The sequence below is a fragment of the Sorex fumeus genome, unplaced genomic scaffold, assembly GCF_029834395.1.
Source record: "Sorex fumeus unplaced genomic scaffold, SorFum_2.1 ptg000008l, whole genome shotgun sequence".
NCBI lineage: Eukaryota > Metazoa > Chordata > Mammalia > Eulipotyphla > Soricidae > Sorex > Sorex fumeus.
In genome coordinates, this window is record NW_026606065.1 from 33,594,790 (window position 1) to 33,611,898 (window position 17,109).

The following is a 17,109-nucleotide window of genomic DNA, read 5'->3' on the forward strand; positions in this document are numbered from 1 at the left end:
ACTGCGAAATCCACCCTGGTTTTCTCTCCAGTTGAGGTCGCCACCTGGTCTCACCCGGCCTCGCCGACAGAACTGTCTCCCGCGATGTTCCCACGGCCGCTCCTAAGCAGCTTGTCCTTCTCTTTTAAGGTGACGATATTCTTGCACTTTCTGTGGGCAGGGCCGCTGCAGGCCATCGCGGTGACCGCCCTGCTCTGGATGGAAATCGGGATCTCCTGCCTGGCGGGGATGGCCGTGCTCCTGATCCTCCTGCCGCTGCAGAGCTGCATCGGGAAGGTGTTCTCGTCCCTCCGGTAAGAGAAGCGTGTGTGTGTGTGTGTGTGTGTGTGTGTGAGAGAGAGAGAGAGAGAGAGAGAGAGAGAGGGTGTATGTGTGTGAGAAAGTGAGAGTCTATGAGTGCATGTGTATGTGTGATGTGTGTATGTGAGCGTGTGTCTGAGAGATTGTGTATGAGTGTGTGTGTGTGTGTGTGTGTGTATGTCTGTGTGTTTATGTGTGTGGAGGAGGAATACCTTGCAATACCATGTCAAAACAATTTTTTTAAATTGAATCACTGTGAGATACACAATTACAAAGCTGTTCATGATTGAGTTTCATTTATACAGTGTTCCAACACCCATCCCTCCACCAGTGTCCCCAGTTTCCCTCCGACCCTTCCACCCCGCCTCTATGGCACTTTCCTTCTCTCTCTCTCTCTCTCTCTCTCTCTCTCTCTCTCGCTCTCTCTCTCTCCCCTCCCTACTCTTCCCCTCCTCCTCCTCCTCCTCCTTTCCTTTCCTCCCCCGTCTCGTCAGTGTGCTTTGCAATACAGGTACTAAAAGTGAAATACATTTTTGAGTCCATTCTTAACTGCTTTTTTGGTTGTTTTTGTTGTTACTCTGGTGAGAACCAGTTTCAGAGTGTGTGTGCGTGTGTGTGTGTGTGTGTGTGTGTGTGTGTGGTTTATAGTCTTGAGTTAGAAGCCAGCTCGCTGAGGTCAAGGTCGATCTGGCTGGTGTCTGTGGGGCAGTGTCAGTGGTGGGAAGGGCCCTGTGAGGAGTGAGCCTGGCGGAGCAAGTGGGTGAGGGGGTGGGGGGCCATGGGCGGGGGCATTGCCCACAGCGCTTGTCTGCTCCCGGGCCTTATCTGTTCTTCTGGGACTGACACTCCTTCTTGTCCCTGTTTGCCAGGGCCTGGCCCAGTATGCTCCTTCCTGTGTGTGTGTGCTTGGGCCCGGGTACTCCTGGTGACACTGCTCAGCCCTGGCACACTGTCCAGTGCTCGAGACGATGGTGCTAGGGGCCTCCATGGGGACCCAGTGGTGCTTCTGGGGGCCGTGGAGTGTTAGGGATCAGACTCAGGGTCCCGCGAGGTGTGTGTTCCAGCCCTTTGAAAACATCATTTAGGTGGGCCGACTGTGAGGGGTGTGATGTTGGCATGATGTGCATGAAAAATTGCCATTGGCAGCATTGTAAATCAATACTGGATACTGGTCCATGGCTGGAAGCTTGCCACGTGTGTGTGTGTGTGTGTATGTGTGTGTGTGTTTGACAGGGGTGAAGGGCAGTTAGGGTAGAAAAAGGAGTATTGTGACAGTCATAGTTGTAAATGATCATTCTGGATAAGAACTGAGTGCTACAAGTAGATAAAAAGTTCTAGTATCATGATAACCTTTCAGTATCTATATTGTGAACTACAATGAGGGAGAGAGGGAAGGGGGGGGGAGAGAGAGAAAGAAAGAGAGCAGGAGAGGAGAGGAGGGAGAGAGGTGATAGAGGTGGGTGGGAAGGAACCTGGGGACACTGGTGTTGGGAAATGTACACTAATGAAGGGACGGGTGTTGGAGCATTATAGAACTGAAACCCAATCATGAACAACTTCATAACTCTATCTCATTGAATCAATTAAAAAATAAAACACTACTGTAAATCATAGAACCTCAATCAATTAAAAAAATTAAAACTCAAAATCATTGTTAGTTTTGGGCCACAGAGATAGCATATCCGTTAGGGTAGGGAACATACCCTGCATGCAGCCAACATCGGTTCCGTGCCTGGCACTGTGTATGGTGCGCCGAGCCCCACCAGGTGTGCTCCTTGAGCACAGAGCCAGGATTAAACCCTGAGCACCGCCGGGTGAGGCCCGAACTCCCCTCTACCTACCCAGTCTTGATTTTCCTCACACCTCTGGCTTCCCCCTTGTCTCGTTTCTGCTGTGGCCCACACTTGCACACTCAGTCACTCAGGGCCGTAGACACCTTCACTGCAGCTGTCAGAGAAACTTAGTGGCCATGGGCCAGGCCAATTTTTTTTCTATTTTGTTTTGTTTTGGGGGCCACACCGGGTGGTGCTCAGGAATTATTCCTGGTGGGTCTGGGAGACCATCTGGGATGCCGGGGATTGAACCCAGGTTGGCTACATGCAAGACAAGTGCCTTACCCACTGGGGTTTTGCTCTGGCCTGTGGGGTGCCTATTTTTCTCTTGTGGCACTTTGGGACCCAAATGACAGAAACTCTGGGCGCACACTCTGACCGGTGGGGCCAGAACTCTGGTGAGGGACTCAGGCTTATGACGAATCTTTGTCTTCCTGGGGTGCATATTTTCCTCCTGTATCCCATGGGGCTGGAGTGATAGCACAGCGGGTAGGGCGTTTGCCTTGCATGCGCGCGACCCGGGTTCGATTGCTTCGTCCCTTTCGGAGAGCCCAGCAAGCTACCGAGAGTATCCCGCCAGACAGAGCCTGGCAAGATCCCCGTGGCGTATTCGATATGCCGAAAAGGGGAACAAGTCTCACAATGGAGATGTTCCTGGTGCCTGTTTGAGCAAATCGGTGAACAATGGCAGGACAGTGCGACAGTGCAGTGCTGTAGTATCCCATGGGGGACTCTGTATCTTGCCCATTTTCTTTCTTAGTGCCAGGATCGAACCCAGGCACTCTCATGTTGAGGCATGAGTACTCTCTGTCTGTCTGTCTCTCTCTGTCTCTTTTTCTTTTTCACACACACACACACACACACACACACACACACACACACACACACACCGCACATTCTCTTCAGACTCTCTCCCAATCCTCACACACACTCTCCCTCTCTCTGTGTACACACACACACACACACACACACACACACACACACACACAACACACATTTTCTTAAAGCTCCCCATGACATATTCAATATGCCAAACACAATAACAAGTCTCACAATGGAGACGTTATGGGGCCCGCTCGAGCAAATCCACAAACAACAGGAGGACAGTGCAGTGCTACACACATACACACACATTCTCTCTCTTCACACACTCCAAACATACACACTCTCCCTCTCCATCTCTCTCAACACATATGCATACTGTCTCTCTCTTCAAACATACACACTCTCTCCACACACACTCTCTCTCCACACACACACTTTCCCTCTCCCTCTACCTCTCTCTCCACACATACATACACTGTCTCTTTCCCCAAACATACACTCTTCTCCACATACGCATGCTCTCTCCACACACGGGATACTCTCTTCACCCCCCCCCCCCACACTCTCTCTCTCTCTCTCTCTCTTTCTCTCCCACACACACACACACACACACACATACACACAGTTTCTCCCTCTCTCTCCACACGCACACATATACACATACTCTGTCTCTTTCCATTTCTCTCTCCACACGTACACTCTATCTCTCTACACACAAACACACACACACACACACACACACACACACACAGTCTCTCCCTCTCTCTCTCCACACATACACACCCACCTAGCCTTCTGCAAGTCCTCTGCATGGTTTCCTGAGGTGTGCATTGTCTCGGCTTTCTAAGTCTTGGCCATCTGTGTGGTGCGGGGGGCCTGGGGAGGAGCGAAGGGTCCATGCCTTGGGCAGTGCCCACTGCCCCTGAGCACAGCCAGGCGGAGTATCTGATGCTTCCCTCGCGCCCGTGTCCCTCCCAGGAGCAAGACGGCAGCGTTCACAGACATCCGCATCCGGACCATGAACGAAGTGATCACAGGCATAAGGATCATCAAGATGTACGCCTGGGAGAAGTCCTTCGCTGATCTCATCACCGGCTATAGGAAGTACGTCTGTGCCCCCCCCCCCCCCCGCCCCTGCGTCCCACCCTTTGCATCTTGTCATTTCTGCCCTGCTGTGTCTATCCCCTGTGAGCTGCCCACTACTGCCTCAGCCCTGTCTCTTCTCACCCTCGTTGGGTACCCTCCAGAGGCCGGGCTGAGCCTTCCAGCCCTCACCCTGGACGGGGTGGTGGGGTGACATGAATGACGTTCCTCAGGCTTCCCTGGGCCATTCTGCTAGTTCCTTTCATTGTTTTGCAAATGAAGCGGAAGTCACCCCCAGTGGCATGGCCTGGGGCCTCTCTGGGTCACGCTCCCCCCTGATGGTTCTGAGCTCTTCTCTTGGAGCTGTGACTGCTGGGAACCAGACTTGGCGCCTCAAGGTCTTGTGGCATGGACTCTGTCACATGGGCCGAGTCCCTGGGGTTGGCGCCCAAGATCTGAAGCCCGCAGAGAGGGCTGAAGGCCTTTGGACCAGATGCGCTATATACGTTGACCTCAGGGGGCCAAAGCAATAGTAAAGCAGGGAGGATGTTTCCTTTGCATGCGGCCAACCCAGGTTTGATCCCCCGGCATCCCATATGGTCCCTTGAGCACCGCCAGAAGCAATTCCTGAGTGCAGAGCCAGGAGTCACCCCTGTGCATCGCCGGGTCTGACCCAAAAAGCCAAACCCCCCCCCCCCCAGAAACCCCAAAACAAAACACCCATTAACTTCAAGTTTGGAGATCAGGGTGATGGGGACTTGGTGGAATGAGGTCTCGGCTCCGTCCCAGACACCGGACGGGGACACGCCTCCCTCGGTTCTTCCTGCGAATGTGTCTTGGTTCCTTTCCGTCTCTGCTCCCGGAGTGGATGCATTTGCCCCTCTGACTGCACTTGACAGCCTGCCCCATGCCGTTCCCACCCCATCTCCATCTCCCCTTCTTTTGCGGGTGGGTGGGTGCCCCCTGCCTTCTGGTGCCTCGAGACCCTCCTGCCCTCTGCTCCGCCTCACCCTCGTCCAGCCCTCGTTCTTCTGGAGCTGTGGCCCGGGTTCGACCAGCTGCTGTTCTCTCCATCCCTCGCTGTGTCCCTGGCCATTCCCATCCACTTCCCGGGGGTCCTGGTGTGGGCCGGCTGCTCCCCGCCCTGTGGGCCTGTGCTGGTGAGGATGGTCTTCAGACCCGGCCCTGGGATTCCCAAATGTGACTGTGTGAGGGTGGCCGCGTCCGCTGGGGACTGAGCGGTAACCCCCGCCCCCCCGGCCATCCCACTCAGCAGCGTGGGCTCTGCAAGGTTTGTGTGGCTGAAGGCCCCCCCCCATTATCCTGGGAGGGGTTCAGCCTTGACCTCGCCCGTGACCTCGCCCCTGGCCGCCACCCCCCTCTCTCGCCCCAGGAAGGAGATCTCCAAGGTCCTACGCAGCTCCTACCTGCGGGGCATGAACCTGGCATCCTTCTTCGCGGCCAGCAAGATCATCGTATACGTGACCTTCACCGCGTACGTGCTCCTGGGCCACACCATCACGGCCAGCCGCGTGTTCGTGGCCGTCACCTTGTACGGCGCCGTGCGCCTCACCGTCACCCTCTTCTTCCCGTCGGCCATCGAGAAGGTGTCGGAAGCTGTGGTCAGCATCCGGAGGATCAAGGTGTGGGGCAGGGGGGTTAGGGAGGCAGGTCTCCCGCCATGGTGGGGTGGGGGGGTCGCTGTCTTTCACACCCCCTGCTCAGCACGGTCTGAGCCCCCAGACCCCCCACCGCCCACAAGACGGTCCCAATTGCTGGTGATCTGGGGTCCCGGGAGCGGATGGGGGTCTTCAGTGCCCTTGGAATGTTCCAGAGTAGGACAAGCAGATGTTTCCTCTGCTGGGTCCCGTGGGGGGCAGGAGGGGGCTGCACCCACAGGCTCCTGTCCACGGGCAGGGCAGCAGCCCACGCCCAGGGCTCCAGATGGAAAAGAGCTGGGCTTCTGCACCGCCCCCCCCCCCCCCGGCCCCATACCATGTCCCCGTCTCCATCCATCTCTTCTTGCATCCCCTTGCCATTCCCCCCACCCCCCAGTCCCCGTCCCCAGCTGCCACCTGTCTTGTCCTCATCTTCGAGCTGTGACTCGTTTCTGGGGGAGTCTGTGTGCTGGGTCTCTGCCTTTGGGGGCATGCGGTTGGTTTCTCCCATCCTACCGGGTCTGGATTGCTCATGGTCTCCATGGTGTGAGGAGCAGGGGCTGGGGGGGTCCCAGCTGGGGATCTGCCGGGCCGGGGCCCTGGGGACCTGCCTCTTTCTCAGGGGCCAGCTGGTTGGTGAGCTGGCTGGCTGGTGGGGCTTTGGGCTCCATCGCAGGGATGCTTTGCCTGTGTTCGCTCCCCAGCAGAGGCGTGCAGGGGACTAACCTAGAGTCAGCCACAAAGGTGGTTTCCTCGGGCGGCATCTGTCTCTCTCTCTCTCTCTCTCTCTCTCTCTCTCTCTCTCTCTCACACACACACACACACACACACGGGTGTCCTGAATTACAGACACACATGGGGTACTGAATTACACACACAGACACCACACACACACAGCCATACACAGTCAGGTCCCGAGTTATACACACACACACACACACACACACACACACACACACACACACACATATACTCAGGTTCCACCCCAGCAGTGCCCATGAGACCTATGACTATGGTTTGCTTTCTCTGCCCCCCTCCACTCTCAGTCCTGTGTGTGACCACCCCCCCACCCCCACATGCACATATCACTACACACCTATGACCAAGGCAGCACCACCGTGGGGAAGGACAGGGACCCCAAAGGCCAGCACACCCGAGGGGTTTCTCTATGCCAGGAGCCTTCGGGGCCAGCCCCTGGGAAAGCCCTTCCTCCTTCCTGCCCTTGGGTGCCGTGCCCTGTGGGCCAATTGTGCCTCCTTCTCTCTAGAACTTTCTGCTGCTGGACGAGATCGCGCGGCCCCCGCCCCTGCTGGCCTCTGAGGGGAAAGTGCAGCTGTGCGTGCAGGACCTCACAGCCTTCTGGGACAAGGTAACTCACCGCCCTCTCTCCCCCCACACCCTCGGCCACCCGGGTGCTGCTTGGGGGTACGGCTGCCCCCCGTGGGGCTTGTTGGGAACTCCGGCAATCATGGGGGCTTCATTAGCAATCCTGGCATATGGCCTTGGACATGCTGGTCACTCAGAGCTCAGCCGAGTGATGGTGCACTGGCTGCAGCACTCAGTGACCTACCCTGAACTGAAGGAACCATCACCCCTGAGCTGTCGAGTGCTGCCCCCTGCTGGTCGGGCCTGAGCACTGCCTGGTCAAGAAGCCACAGGAGGGGAGAGAAAAGTCCCATTTGCCCACCCCACCCCCAACCAGAACCCCCAGGAGACACTAATTTGGGGGGGTGGGGTCAAGCAGTGATGGTTTTGTTTTATTGTTGTTCTGGGCCGGCAGTGCTCAAGAGTCACTCCTGGCTCTTTGCTCAGGAATTACTCCTGGTGGAGCTCAGAATATCAGGGATTGAACCCCAGTTGGCCGTGTTCCAGGCACACGCTGTTCCCACTGTGCGGTTGATACGGCCCTGCCACGTTTGTTCTTGATCCGTTTCTGCGAGTCAGTGAGATAGAAATTCCTCACAGGAAACTTTTTTTTTTAACTTATAACTGTTGTTTTTTAATTTTTAAAAATTTTATAAAGTAGTTAGCGCTATTTCATTAGATTTAACATTCAAACGCCAATCCCACCACCATGACACCTTCCCACCACCATATTTCGGATGTTTCCATCCCAAACCCCAACCCCTGCCCCAAAGCCGAACTGAAATCTCATAATTTTTGTATTGTTTGTTATGAAAAACTGCTGAAAATGCTTCAAAAAAAGTATCCTTAGAGGAAAGAGTGTGGAGGTTGTTGTATTTCACCCAGGGGCCTTTAATGGCCTTTCTATAAGAGATCAGTAACGTGTTGTTAAAGGTTGAGCCTTGTGGGCTTTATATATATATCACTGTCACTGTCCTTCCGTTGTTCATCAATTTGCTCGAGTGGGCCCAGTAACGTCTCCATTGTGACACTTGTTATTGTGTTTGGCATATTGAATACGTCACGGGTAGCTTGCCAGGCTTTGCCATGCGAGCGATATATAGTCTCAGTAGCTTGCTGGGCTCTCCGAGAGGGGTGGAGGAATCGAACTCGGGTCGGCCGTGATGGCCGCTTGCAAGGCAAATGCCCTACCCACTGTGCTATTGCTCATCTGTAAAAAATATATCTTTCTTTCTTTCTTTCTTTCTTTCTTTCTTTCTTTCTTTCTTTCTTGATTTTTGGGTCACACCTGGCGATGCACAGGGGTTACTTCTGGCTCTGCACTCAGGAGTTACTCCTGGCAGTGCTCCGGGGACCACATGGGATGGTGGGAATTGAACTCGGGTCGGCCGTGTGCAAGGCAAACACCCTACCCTCTGTGCTATCTCTCCAGCCCCCCCAAAATATATATGTTTCCCTCTAAGATTGGTTACCTCCTGCTTTGACCCCTATCAAATGTGGTGCGGTCATCTTGGAGTATGGGTGGGGTGTGTGGTTTGGAATAGATTTACTCATGGGTGAGGCTCGGCCCGAGCTTGTGGAGAGCAGACGTGAGCTGGGTGGTGGCTGAGTTCTGGAGGTTTTTGGCTGCGGGGGCTGGGTCCCTTGAGGCAGGGAGGGGTTTCACCCATCCTACTCTGGGGTGCCCCGGGTCCTCATGAGAAACTTAAAAGGGGGCAGTGACACTTCTGGAACTCACCACGTCTTTGAAAGTCCGGCTTGCTTATGAGGATGCTTTTGGTGGCTCCTGTAAATCAGAGGCTGCCTTCCGGGATTAGGAGACATCGTCCTTGTTCGGGGATGTGATCTCCAGTCAGCAAGTGACTCTTTGGCAGAGACACTTTCTTACTTGGAACCGTACCCAGGCCTTTAAGTTTTCCTGGTGGCTTGAGGCTTGGGTTTTGTTATTTTATGTTTTTTTTGTTTTGTTTTGTTTTCCTAATCCTGCATGTCCACTTTGCTTCCTGTGTGCTTTCTTGGATGTTTTGATTTGTTTCTGGTGCTGGGGACAGAACCAAGTGGTTTGGAGGTAGGTCCACAGGGCCGATTCACTTCCGGGCAAGTCTGAGGATTTTTCTGATGGTTTTCCAACATAGGCTTGTGTCTTTCCACTGCTGAATTTTCAAGCAGGGTTTTCAAGCAGTTTTTTTTTTCTTTCTGGGTCACACTCAGCGATACACAGGGGTTACTCCTGGTTTATGCACTCAGGAATGAGTCCTGGCAGTGCTCGGGGGACCCTATGGGATGCTGGGAATCCAACCTAGGTCGACTGTGTGCCAGGCAGACGCCCTACCCGCTGTGCTATCGCTCTAGCCCCATTCAGGCAGTTCTTGAAGATGCTTTTGGGGCAGCACCCTAAGCACTTTCACCCTCTTCTCTTTTGTATGGCCCAACCTGTAGCCTCTGTATCTCTGAGACACTCCCCCCGTCCCCCAGTACTTGTCCCAATGCGCCAAGCATAAGATCAAAACTTCTCTCTCAGGAACAAAAGGGAATACCCTGCCACAGAGGCAGGGTGGAATGGGGGGATGGGGGGTGGGAGGGATGCTGGGACCCTTGGTGGTGGAAAATGGGCACTGGTGGAGGGATGGGTACTTGATCATTGTACAATTGAAACCCAAGCACAAAAATTTGTAAATCTTCAACTGTACCTCATGGTGTTTCACTAACAAAAATTAAAAAAAAAATGTAAATGATGGAGAATGAGCACTGGTGGAGGGATGGGTACTGGATCATTGTGTAACTGAAACCCAAGCACAAAAATTTGTTAGTCTACAACTGTACCTCATGGTGTTTCACTAATATCACTAATAAAAATTTTAAGAAAAACCAGAAAAACAAAACTTCTCTCTCAGACCTGTGACTTTTTTTTTTTTTAACTGAAATGCAAAGTTACAAAGCTGTTCATGATTGGGTTTAGGTCACGCAATGTTCCAACACCCGTCCCTTCACCAGTGTACATTTCCCACCTCCAGTGTCCCCACTCCCTCCCCCCACACAGCCTGTCTCTATGACAGACACCTTCTTTCTCCGGACGTTATAGTTTACAGTACAAGTACTGAGAGGTTATCATGTTTGTTCCTTTACCGACTTCCAGCATGCAGTTCTTTTTTTTTTTCTTTTTGGGTCACACCCGGAGATGCTCAGGGCTTACTCCTGGCTTTGCACTCAGGAGTTACTCCTGGCGGTGCTCAGGGGACCATATGGGATGCTGGGAATCGAACCCGGGTCAGCCGTGTGCAAGGCAAATGCCCTACCCGCTGTACTATCTCTCCAGCCCCACAGCATGCAGTTCTTATCCTGAGTGATCATTTCCAACTCTCTGTGACATAGTGTTCCATTCTCTATCACAACTGCCCTCTCCCTCAGCACTTGAGGCAGGCTTCCAACTGTGGACCAATCCTCCTGGCCCTTGTCTCTACTGTCCTTGGGTCTTAGTCTCAAACTATGTTCTATTGTATTCCACAAATGAGTGCAGTCATTCTACGTCTTTCTCTCTCCTTCTGACTCATTTCACTCAACATGATACTCTGTCTGTCCTGCCATTTATAAGCGAATTTCATGACTTTACTTTTCTTGGTGGCTGCGTAGTATTCCATTGTGTAGATGTGCCACAGTTTCTTTAACCAGTCGATCGACCCAAGGCTCTTAGATTCTCTGTTGCCCAGTTTTGTTGTCAGATTAGGCCCTTGACCCCAGCCTTGCCCTCTTTTCACGTGAGGGTTTTTTCTTTACATTTGTCCTTGGGATAGACCAGGTATAGGTCAGGACTTACTCTGACCTCTGCGCTCCCAGTCACCATGGGTGGACTTGGAACCATATGGGATGCCAGGGGTCAAACGTGAGCCAGCCGTGGGCAAGGCAGGCACCCTCTTCACTGTGATGTCACTGCAGCTGCTCCTGTGAGTTTGCAGGAGTGACTTTAGAACGGAAAGTCACCCGGTGGCATCAGCTGTGGGTCACTCTGGGGACTGAGGCTGAGAGAGGCACTTGTTGATTGAACGTTAGCCATGGCCGGGCCTGCTGTGTTCTACTGCTGCCACCTGGTGGCTGACTTTGAAATAGGCACCTCACTGCCCGGTATCAGAGATGAAATCCTCCTGGGTCTGGTATTGTGTTATTTTACTGGTGTGGTCCTGGAGGACCCTAGCCTTCGCCAGGTGGCCTTGGTCATCCCAACACCGTGTCCGCGGCCTTTGTATGGGAACCCGGACAGTTACTTTCGCAGGCTTTTGTGGCCAGACTGCATCTAGGTGCTGTGCTGTGTCTGCGCTTAAAGTTCGCTTGCCCAGGGCTTTCTTCATCCGCCAGGCTGCTGACAGGCTTGCGTGTCTCCTGATCTCCCCTTCCCCTTCCTTCTCCTTCCCTCCTCCTTTTCCCTCCTTCCTCCTTTTCCTTCCTTCCTTCCTTCCTTCCTTCCTTCCTTCCTTCCTTTCTCCCTAGCAACCTCACTTCTTTTTCTCCCTCCCTCCCTCCCTCCCTCCCTCCCTCCCTCCCTCCCTCCCTCCTCCCACACCTGCCAGTGCTCAGGCGTGGCTGGTAGCTCTGCAGTCAGGGATCACTCCTGGCAGTGCTGGGGCACCATCTGGGTGATCACCTCCTGAGTGATCATTTCCAACTCTCTGTGTCATAGTGGGCTGGAGCAATAGCAGGTAGGGTGTTTGCCTTGCAAGCGGCCAACATGGCCGACCCGAGTTCGATTCCTCCGCCCCCACTCGGAGAGCCCGGCAAGCTACGGAGAGTATCCCGCCCGCACGGCAAAGCTTGGCAAGCTCCCCGTGACGTATTCGATATGCCAAACACAGTAACAACAAGTGTCACAATGGAGATGTTACTGGGCTCGCTCGAGCAAATCGATGAACAACGGGAGGACAGTGACAGTGACAGTGTGTCATAGTGGTCCCTCTCTGTCCCAGCTGCCCTCTCCCCCAGTACTTGGGGTAGGCTCCCAATTATGGGCCACTTTTCCTGGCCTTCTGGTCCCCTGGATGCCTGGGACCCAACCCGGGTCAGCCTGTACTATCTCTCACACCCCAAGGGCTCGATTTTCTTCAAAACGCCTTAGAGGTATGAGCAGGCAGAAGAACTTGAGGCTGCAACCCCCACCCAGTGCCTGGGAGGGAAGGAGGAGGCTCCTGTCCCCCACGTGCCAAGCACATGTGTGTTTCTCTGTCCCTCTAATGCTGTTCCCACCCCTTGTGTCTGCAGGCCTCGGAGACGCCCACCCTGCATGGGCTGTCCTTCACCGTCAGGCCCGGGGAGCTCCTGGCCGTGGTCGGGCCCGTGGGTGCCGGGAAGGTGAGTGTGTGATGTTCTCAGGGCCTGCCACCCCTCCCCCCCATCCTGGGATAGAGCCTGGAGCTCCCTGGGACTCAGTTTCCCCAGGGGCAGTGCGCAGAGGGCATTTCTCCAAGTGTTCTCTCTGGTTTTCCTCCTTGGGCTTCCTGTTGTCCTGGGGCTGGGGGGTGGGGGGGGCAGGAGGACATCACTGCCCAGGTGACAGGCTGAGGAGGAAGAAGGGGGCGTCAGCTCAGTGGTCAGGGCCAGGCGGAAAGGACAGCAGCTTTAGCTTACTGCCACCCTGCCTGGGTTGGGCTTCCTCTCCACGGGGCCCAGTGCCTGTTAGCCAGGAACGAGGGTCCCTTTGCAGGGCTGTCCTCTGAGCTGCGGTCAGGGGACAGTTCCAGGGCCACCAGGGGTCACAAGGCTGGAGCTCTGGCTAGGAGCCACTGCCAGCCCTTGGGGGCTGCCTTTGTGTCCTGTGTAGTTAGAGAATCTTCTGGAACTAGTGGGCTTTTTTTTTTCTTTTTGGGTCACACCCGGCAAAGCACAGGGGTTACTTCTGGCTCTGCACTCAGGAATTACCCCTGGCAGTGCTCAGGGGATGCTGGGAATCGAACCCGGGTTGGCCGCGTGCAAGGCAATTGCCCTACCCGCTGTGCTATGGCTCTGGCCCCTCCAGCCGCATTCTTGCCTGGTCACATGGGTGCGCGCTGAATGGGGCGACACTCTGGTCGGATCCTTCCGAACCTTTAGAGCTGGCCACATAGGTCGCCTGCTGCTGGCCCTGCCCCATCTCTCCTGAACCCCCGGGGCCATGTGTGATCTCTCCTGGACCCCGCTGCAGCCCGCCCAGCTGAGAGTCTTTCTGCCGAAGACCCCGTGTAGGAGGTTGGGGGCGTCTCTGACTGCTTTGGGGTCCTGGTGGGGGGAGGGGCTCAGTTCCCGCGGGAGCGGCTGGGCTGACCACGGGGCCTCCCGTCCCTCCCATGTCCCCCCTCCCTGTCTTCCAGTCGTCCCTGCTGAGTGCCGTGCTGGGCGAGCTGCCGCCCAGCCAGGGCAGGGTCAGCGCCCACGGCAGCGTCGCCTACGTGTCCCAGCAGCCCTGGGTGTTCTCAGGCACTGTGAGGAGCAACATCCTGTTTGGGAAGAAGTACGAGAAGGAGCGCTACGAGCGCGTCATCAAGGCCTGCGCACTGAAGAAGGTGAGCGGGGACGCGGGCAGGGACGTCACTCGTGCTGACCGCTCCTCTGGGGCCTCGCTGTGTGGAGTGGGCAGGAACAGCAAACCCCCCCCCCCCCCCCCCCCGCAAATAAAAAGGTCGCGGGGTGGGATTTTCTGATATTTTATATATATATATATATATATATATATATATATATATATATTTTGTGGGTGGTGGTGGTCACACCCGGCAATGCTCAGGGGTTACTCAGGAATCACTCCTGGCGGTGCTCAGGGGACCATATGGGATGCTGGGGATCGAACCTGGGTCGGCCACATGCAAGTCAAATGCCCTGCCTATTGCTCCAATCCTCTATTTTTTAAAAATTTTTTTATTTTTTAACGAATCACCGTGAGATATTAGGTACAGACCTACAAACTTTTGTGATTATGTTTCAGTCGTACAATGACCAAGCACCCATCCCTCCACCAGTGCCCATTTTCTACCACCAATGTTCCCAGTATCCAACCTGCAGCCCCCACCCCTTAATTTTAATTAAGTAATTTGTTTCTGCTTTAACCGGGCAATGCTCAGGGGTTATTCCTTGTTCTGCACTCAGGAATGACTCCTGGAGGTGCTCAGGGGGCCAAATGGGATGCTGGGGATCGAACCCGGGTTGGCTGCGTGCTAAGGAAGTACCCTCTCCATTGGACTATTGCTCTGGCCCCCATTATTTTTATATTTTATTATATTCATTATGTTTAGATTCCATTTTCTGATATCATTCCATTCACTTTGACTTCTCTTTTTATTTTTCATTTAACTTTATTATTGGTAGGTATTTGGGCCCAGCCCAGTGATGCTCAGGGCTTATTCCTGGCTCTGCACTCAGAAATTACTCCTGGCAAGGGTTAGGGGACCATATGGGATGCTGGGAATTGAACCCAGGTCGGCCACAAGCAAGCCCCGCTTCCCACTCCACCCCCTGCAACCTGGGGACAGTGGCCGCTGTCCTGCACTGAGGCTGGGCTTCTTCTCATCCCCATACCTCGTGGGAACTTCAGAGGTGCCTTAGTTTCCCCAGGACGAGGAGAGCGACCACAGCAACTGGCCGGCCTGTTTCCCTGTTCTGACAGTCTGTTGTTCAGAGATGGGGAGTGCTCTGTGGTTGCTCCTCCATTCTGTGGATGCCTCTGAAGGCTCCCCCCCATGTCCCCCCACCCCCACCCCGCCACAAAGAACAGGCCGCTGGGCCTTCAGTGGAGGGTAGGGAAGATCAGGCGCCTTTCCTGGTCAGAGAAAGGATGGGAACAAAGAGCAGGTGGTGGGGGGCCGAGGAGGGGTCAGTGTGGAGCTGGCCACTGCTGGGGCTCCAAGCCCAGCCAAGAAAGGCCTGAAAGGGGCCTCCTGGGGCCAAGGGCTGCGGTGTCCTGCCGTGCCTTTCTCCTGTGCCCGTGGCTTCCCGGGTGGAGCGAGGAAGTGCGGAATGGTGTGTGGAGGGGAGAGGCCTCTTCCGGGAGCATATCCCACAGGGACCCCCAAGGGTCGGGGCCCCGGGGGCGGGGGGCAGGAGAACATCACTGCCCGGGTAATGGGCTGAGAAGGAGGAAGGGGGGGTCAGCTCAGTGGTCAGGGCCAGACGGAAGGGACAGCAGTTTTGGCTTACTGCCACCCTCAGAAGCGCATATTACACACACACACACACACACGTGCACAGCACACGCACTCACACACTCACAGTTATTCATGCACTCACTTGCACACATGCACTCACACATGCACTTAAACACACATGCACATACGTGAACTCACATGTACTCAGACCCATGCACTTAGACATACTAATGCACGCACATTCACTCACATGCATATACATATTTGTACTAACACACATGTACTCACACACATTCACTTGTACATATACATATCCATGCACTTACACACATGCACTCATGTACACACAGGCACTCATACTCGTGCACACACACGCTCATGCATGCAGTCACATACAGGTAGTCACCTATACGCACCCATGCACCGTTATGCATGCACCCAGACACAGGCACATATAAGAACTGTACACGCATACACACAGAGGCACATACATGCACCACACACACTCACACACAGGCACATACATGTACACACACTCATGCACACACCAGGCAGTTGCACGTGTGCCCGCGTGTGCACGCGCGCGCGCGCACACACACACACACACACACACACACACTTTCTCACACTCTGCGTCTTTTGTTTGTGTTTTATTGTCTCCATCTTCATCTCACAGGTGAAACAGACTTAGGTGTATAAATGAACGACGCAAACATTGAAGGTCAAGTTCTAATGTGTGTAGGTCAGGTTCAGAGGCGATGGCCCCGGCCCCTGTGCTTCCCCGGGGCTCCCTGGTCGGGATCTCCTGTCCTCTTCCTGCCAGGGACGGTGTCTCTCCCTCAAGCTTTGGCCTCTCATGGCCCCGAGGGGTGAGTTCCGCCACCTGGAGCCACGCGGGGTTCGAGGCTCTGCTCCTGCCTCCTCCTCTCTAGCCCCAGATCCACAGTGGTTCTTAAAAACACACTCACTAGTTCACATTGGGCCTGAGAGTTGGTCCAGTGGGGGAGGGTGTGTGCCATCTTGGACATGGCCAACCCTGGCTAAATCCTGACCTTGCAGATGGTCCTCCGAGCACTGCCAGGGGTGAGCCCTGAGCAGCCAGGAGTGAGCCCCGAGCACTTCCAGGGGTGAGTTCAGGCACTGTCAGGAGTGAGCCCTGAGCACTGCCAGGGGTGAGCCTTAAGCACAGTCAGGAGTGAGCCCCGAACAACAAGGAGTGACCCCAAGCACTGTCAGGAGTGAGTCCCGAGCAGTCAGGAGTAAGCCCGGACACCACAGATGTGGCCCCAACTCCTTCCCTCCGTTTTTAATTGACTTGTATTATGTTATCTTATGGACTATCTGGGGCTTTGCTTCATGCCTCTGAGTGTTAATGTTCATTCTGTCCTCAGTTCCCGCTCCCTAATTCCACCCCCAAGTAACTAGCATTGGCTGAGTCTTGGCCTCGTCCTCTGGCTGTAGTCCGCTGACTGTTCCACTCTGATTGACCCGCACAATCATCTCCAGGTCCCTCCATCCCCTGAAGGCATGCTTCCCCCCTTTCTCAAGGGCAGGACTGTGTTCCCTTGCGCATATCAACCCCACTGTGTGTCAGTCGTGGGCAGTGTCTGGGGTTGGGGGGAGTGTCCACCTTGCAGCCTGGATGGACAGCTCATCCTGGCTGCAGCATGTGGTGGCCAGCAGGAGGCCCGGGAGTGGCCAGACACTGCCCCATACTTGTACTGGGAGTCCTCTCTGGGTGCTCCCGAGGTGGCCCCCAACCCCACCCACACCCCAAGAAGAAAAAGGCCACGGGGTTTGATGGTACCCTTCTTCCCGGCAGGATCTGCAGCTGTTGGAGGACGGTGACCTCACCCTGATCGGAGACCGCGGCACCACGCTCAGTGGAGGCCAGAAGGCCCGGGTCAACCTCGCCAGGTAAGTGCCGCCTCCGGGCAGCCCCCTAGG

At 54.8% G+C, this 17,109-nt stretch overlaps 1 protein-coding gene across 1 annotated transcript in view; it reads left to right on the plus strand.

The window, feature by feature from the left end:
* Nucleotides 1–17,109, plus strand: part of ABCC4 (ATP binding cassette subfamily C member 4) — a 211,844-nt gene that overhangs the window by 70,948 nt on the left and 123,787 nt on the right. Inside the window, exons 6-12 of the mRNA XM_056109770.1 lie at nucleotides 130–293; nucleotides 3,936–4,061; nucleotides 5,434–5,683; nucleotides 6,966–7,067; nucleotides 12,311–12,400; nucleotides 13,396–13,587; nucleotides 16,985–17,079. Of these exons, the coding sequence (XP_055965745.1) occupies nucleotides 130–293; nucleotides 3,936–4,061; nucleotides 5,434–5,683; nucleotides 6,966–7,067; nucleotides 12,311–12,400; nucleotides 13,396–13,587; nucleotides 16,985–17,079 (1,019 nt within the window). The remainder of the gene's footprint in view (nucleotides 1–129; nucleotides 294–3,935; nucleotides 4,062–5,433; nucleotides 5,684–6,965; nucleotides 7,068–12,310; nucleotides 12,401–13,395; nucleotides 13,588–16,984; nucleotides 17,080–17,109) is intronic.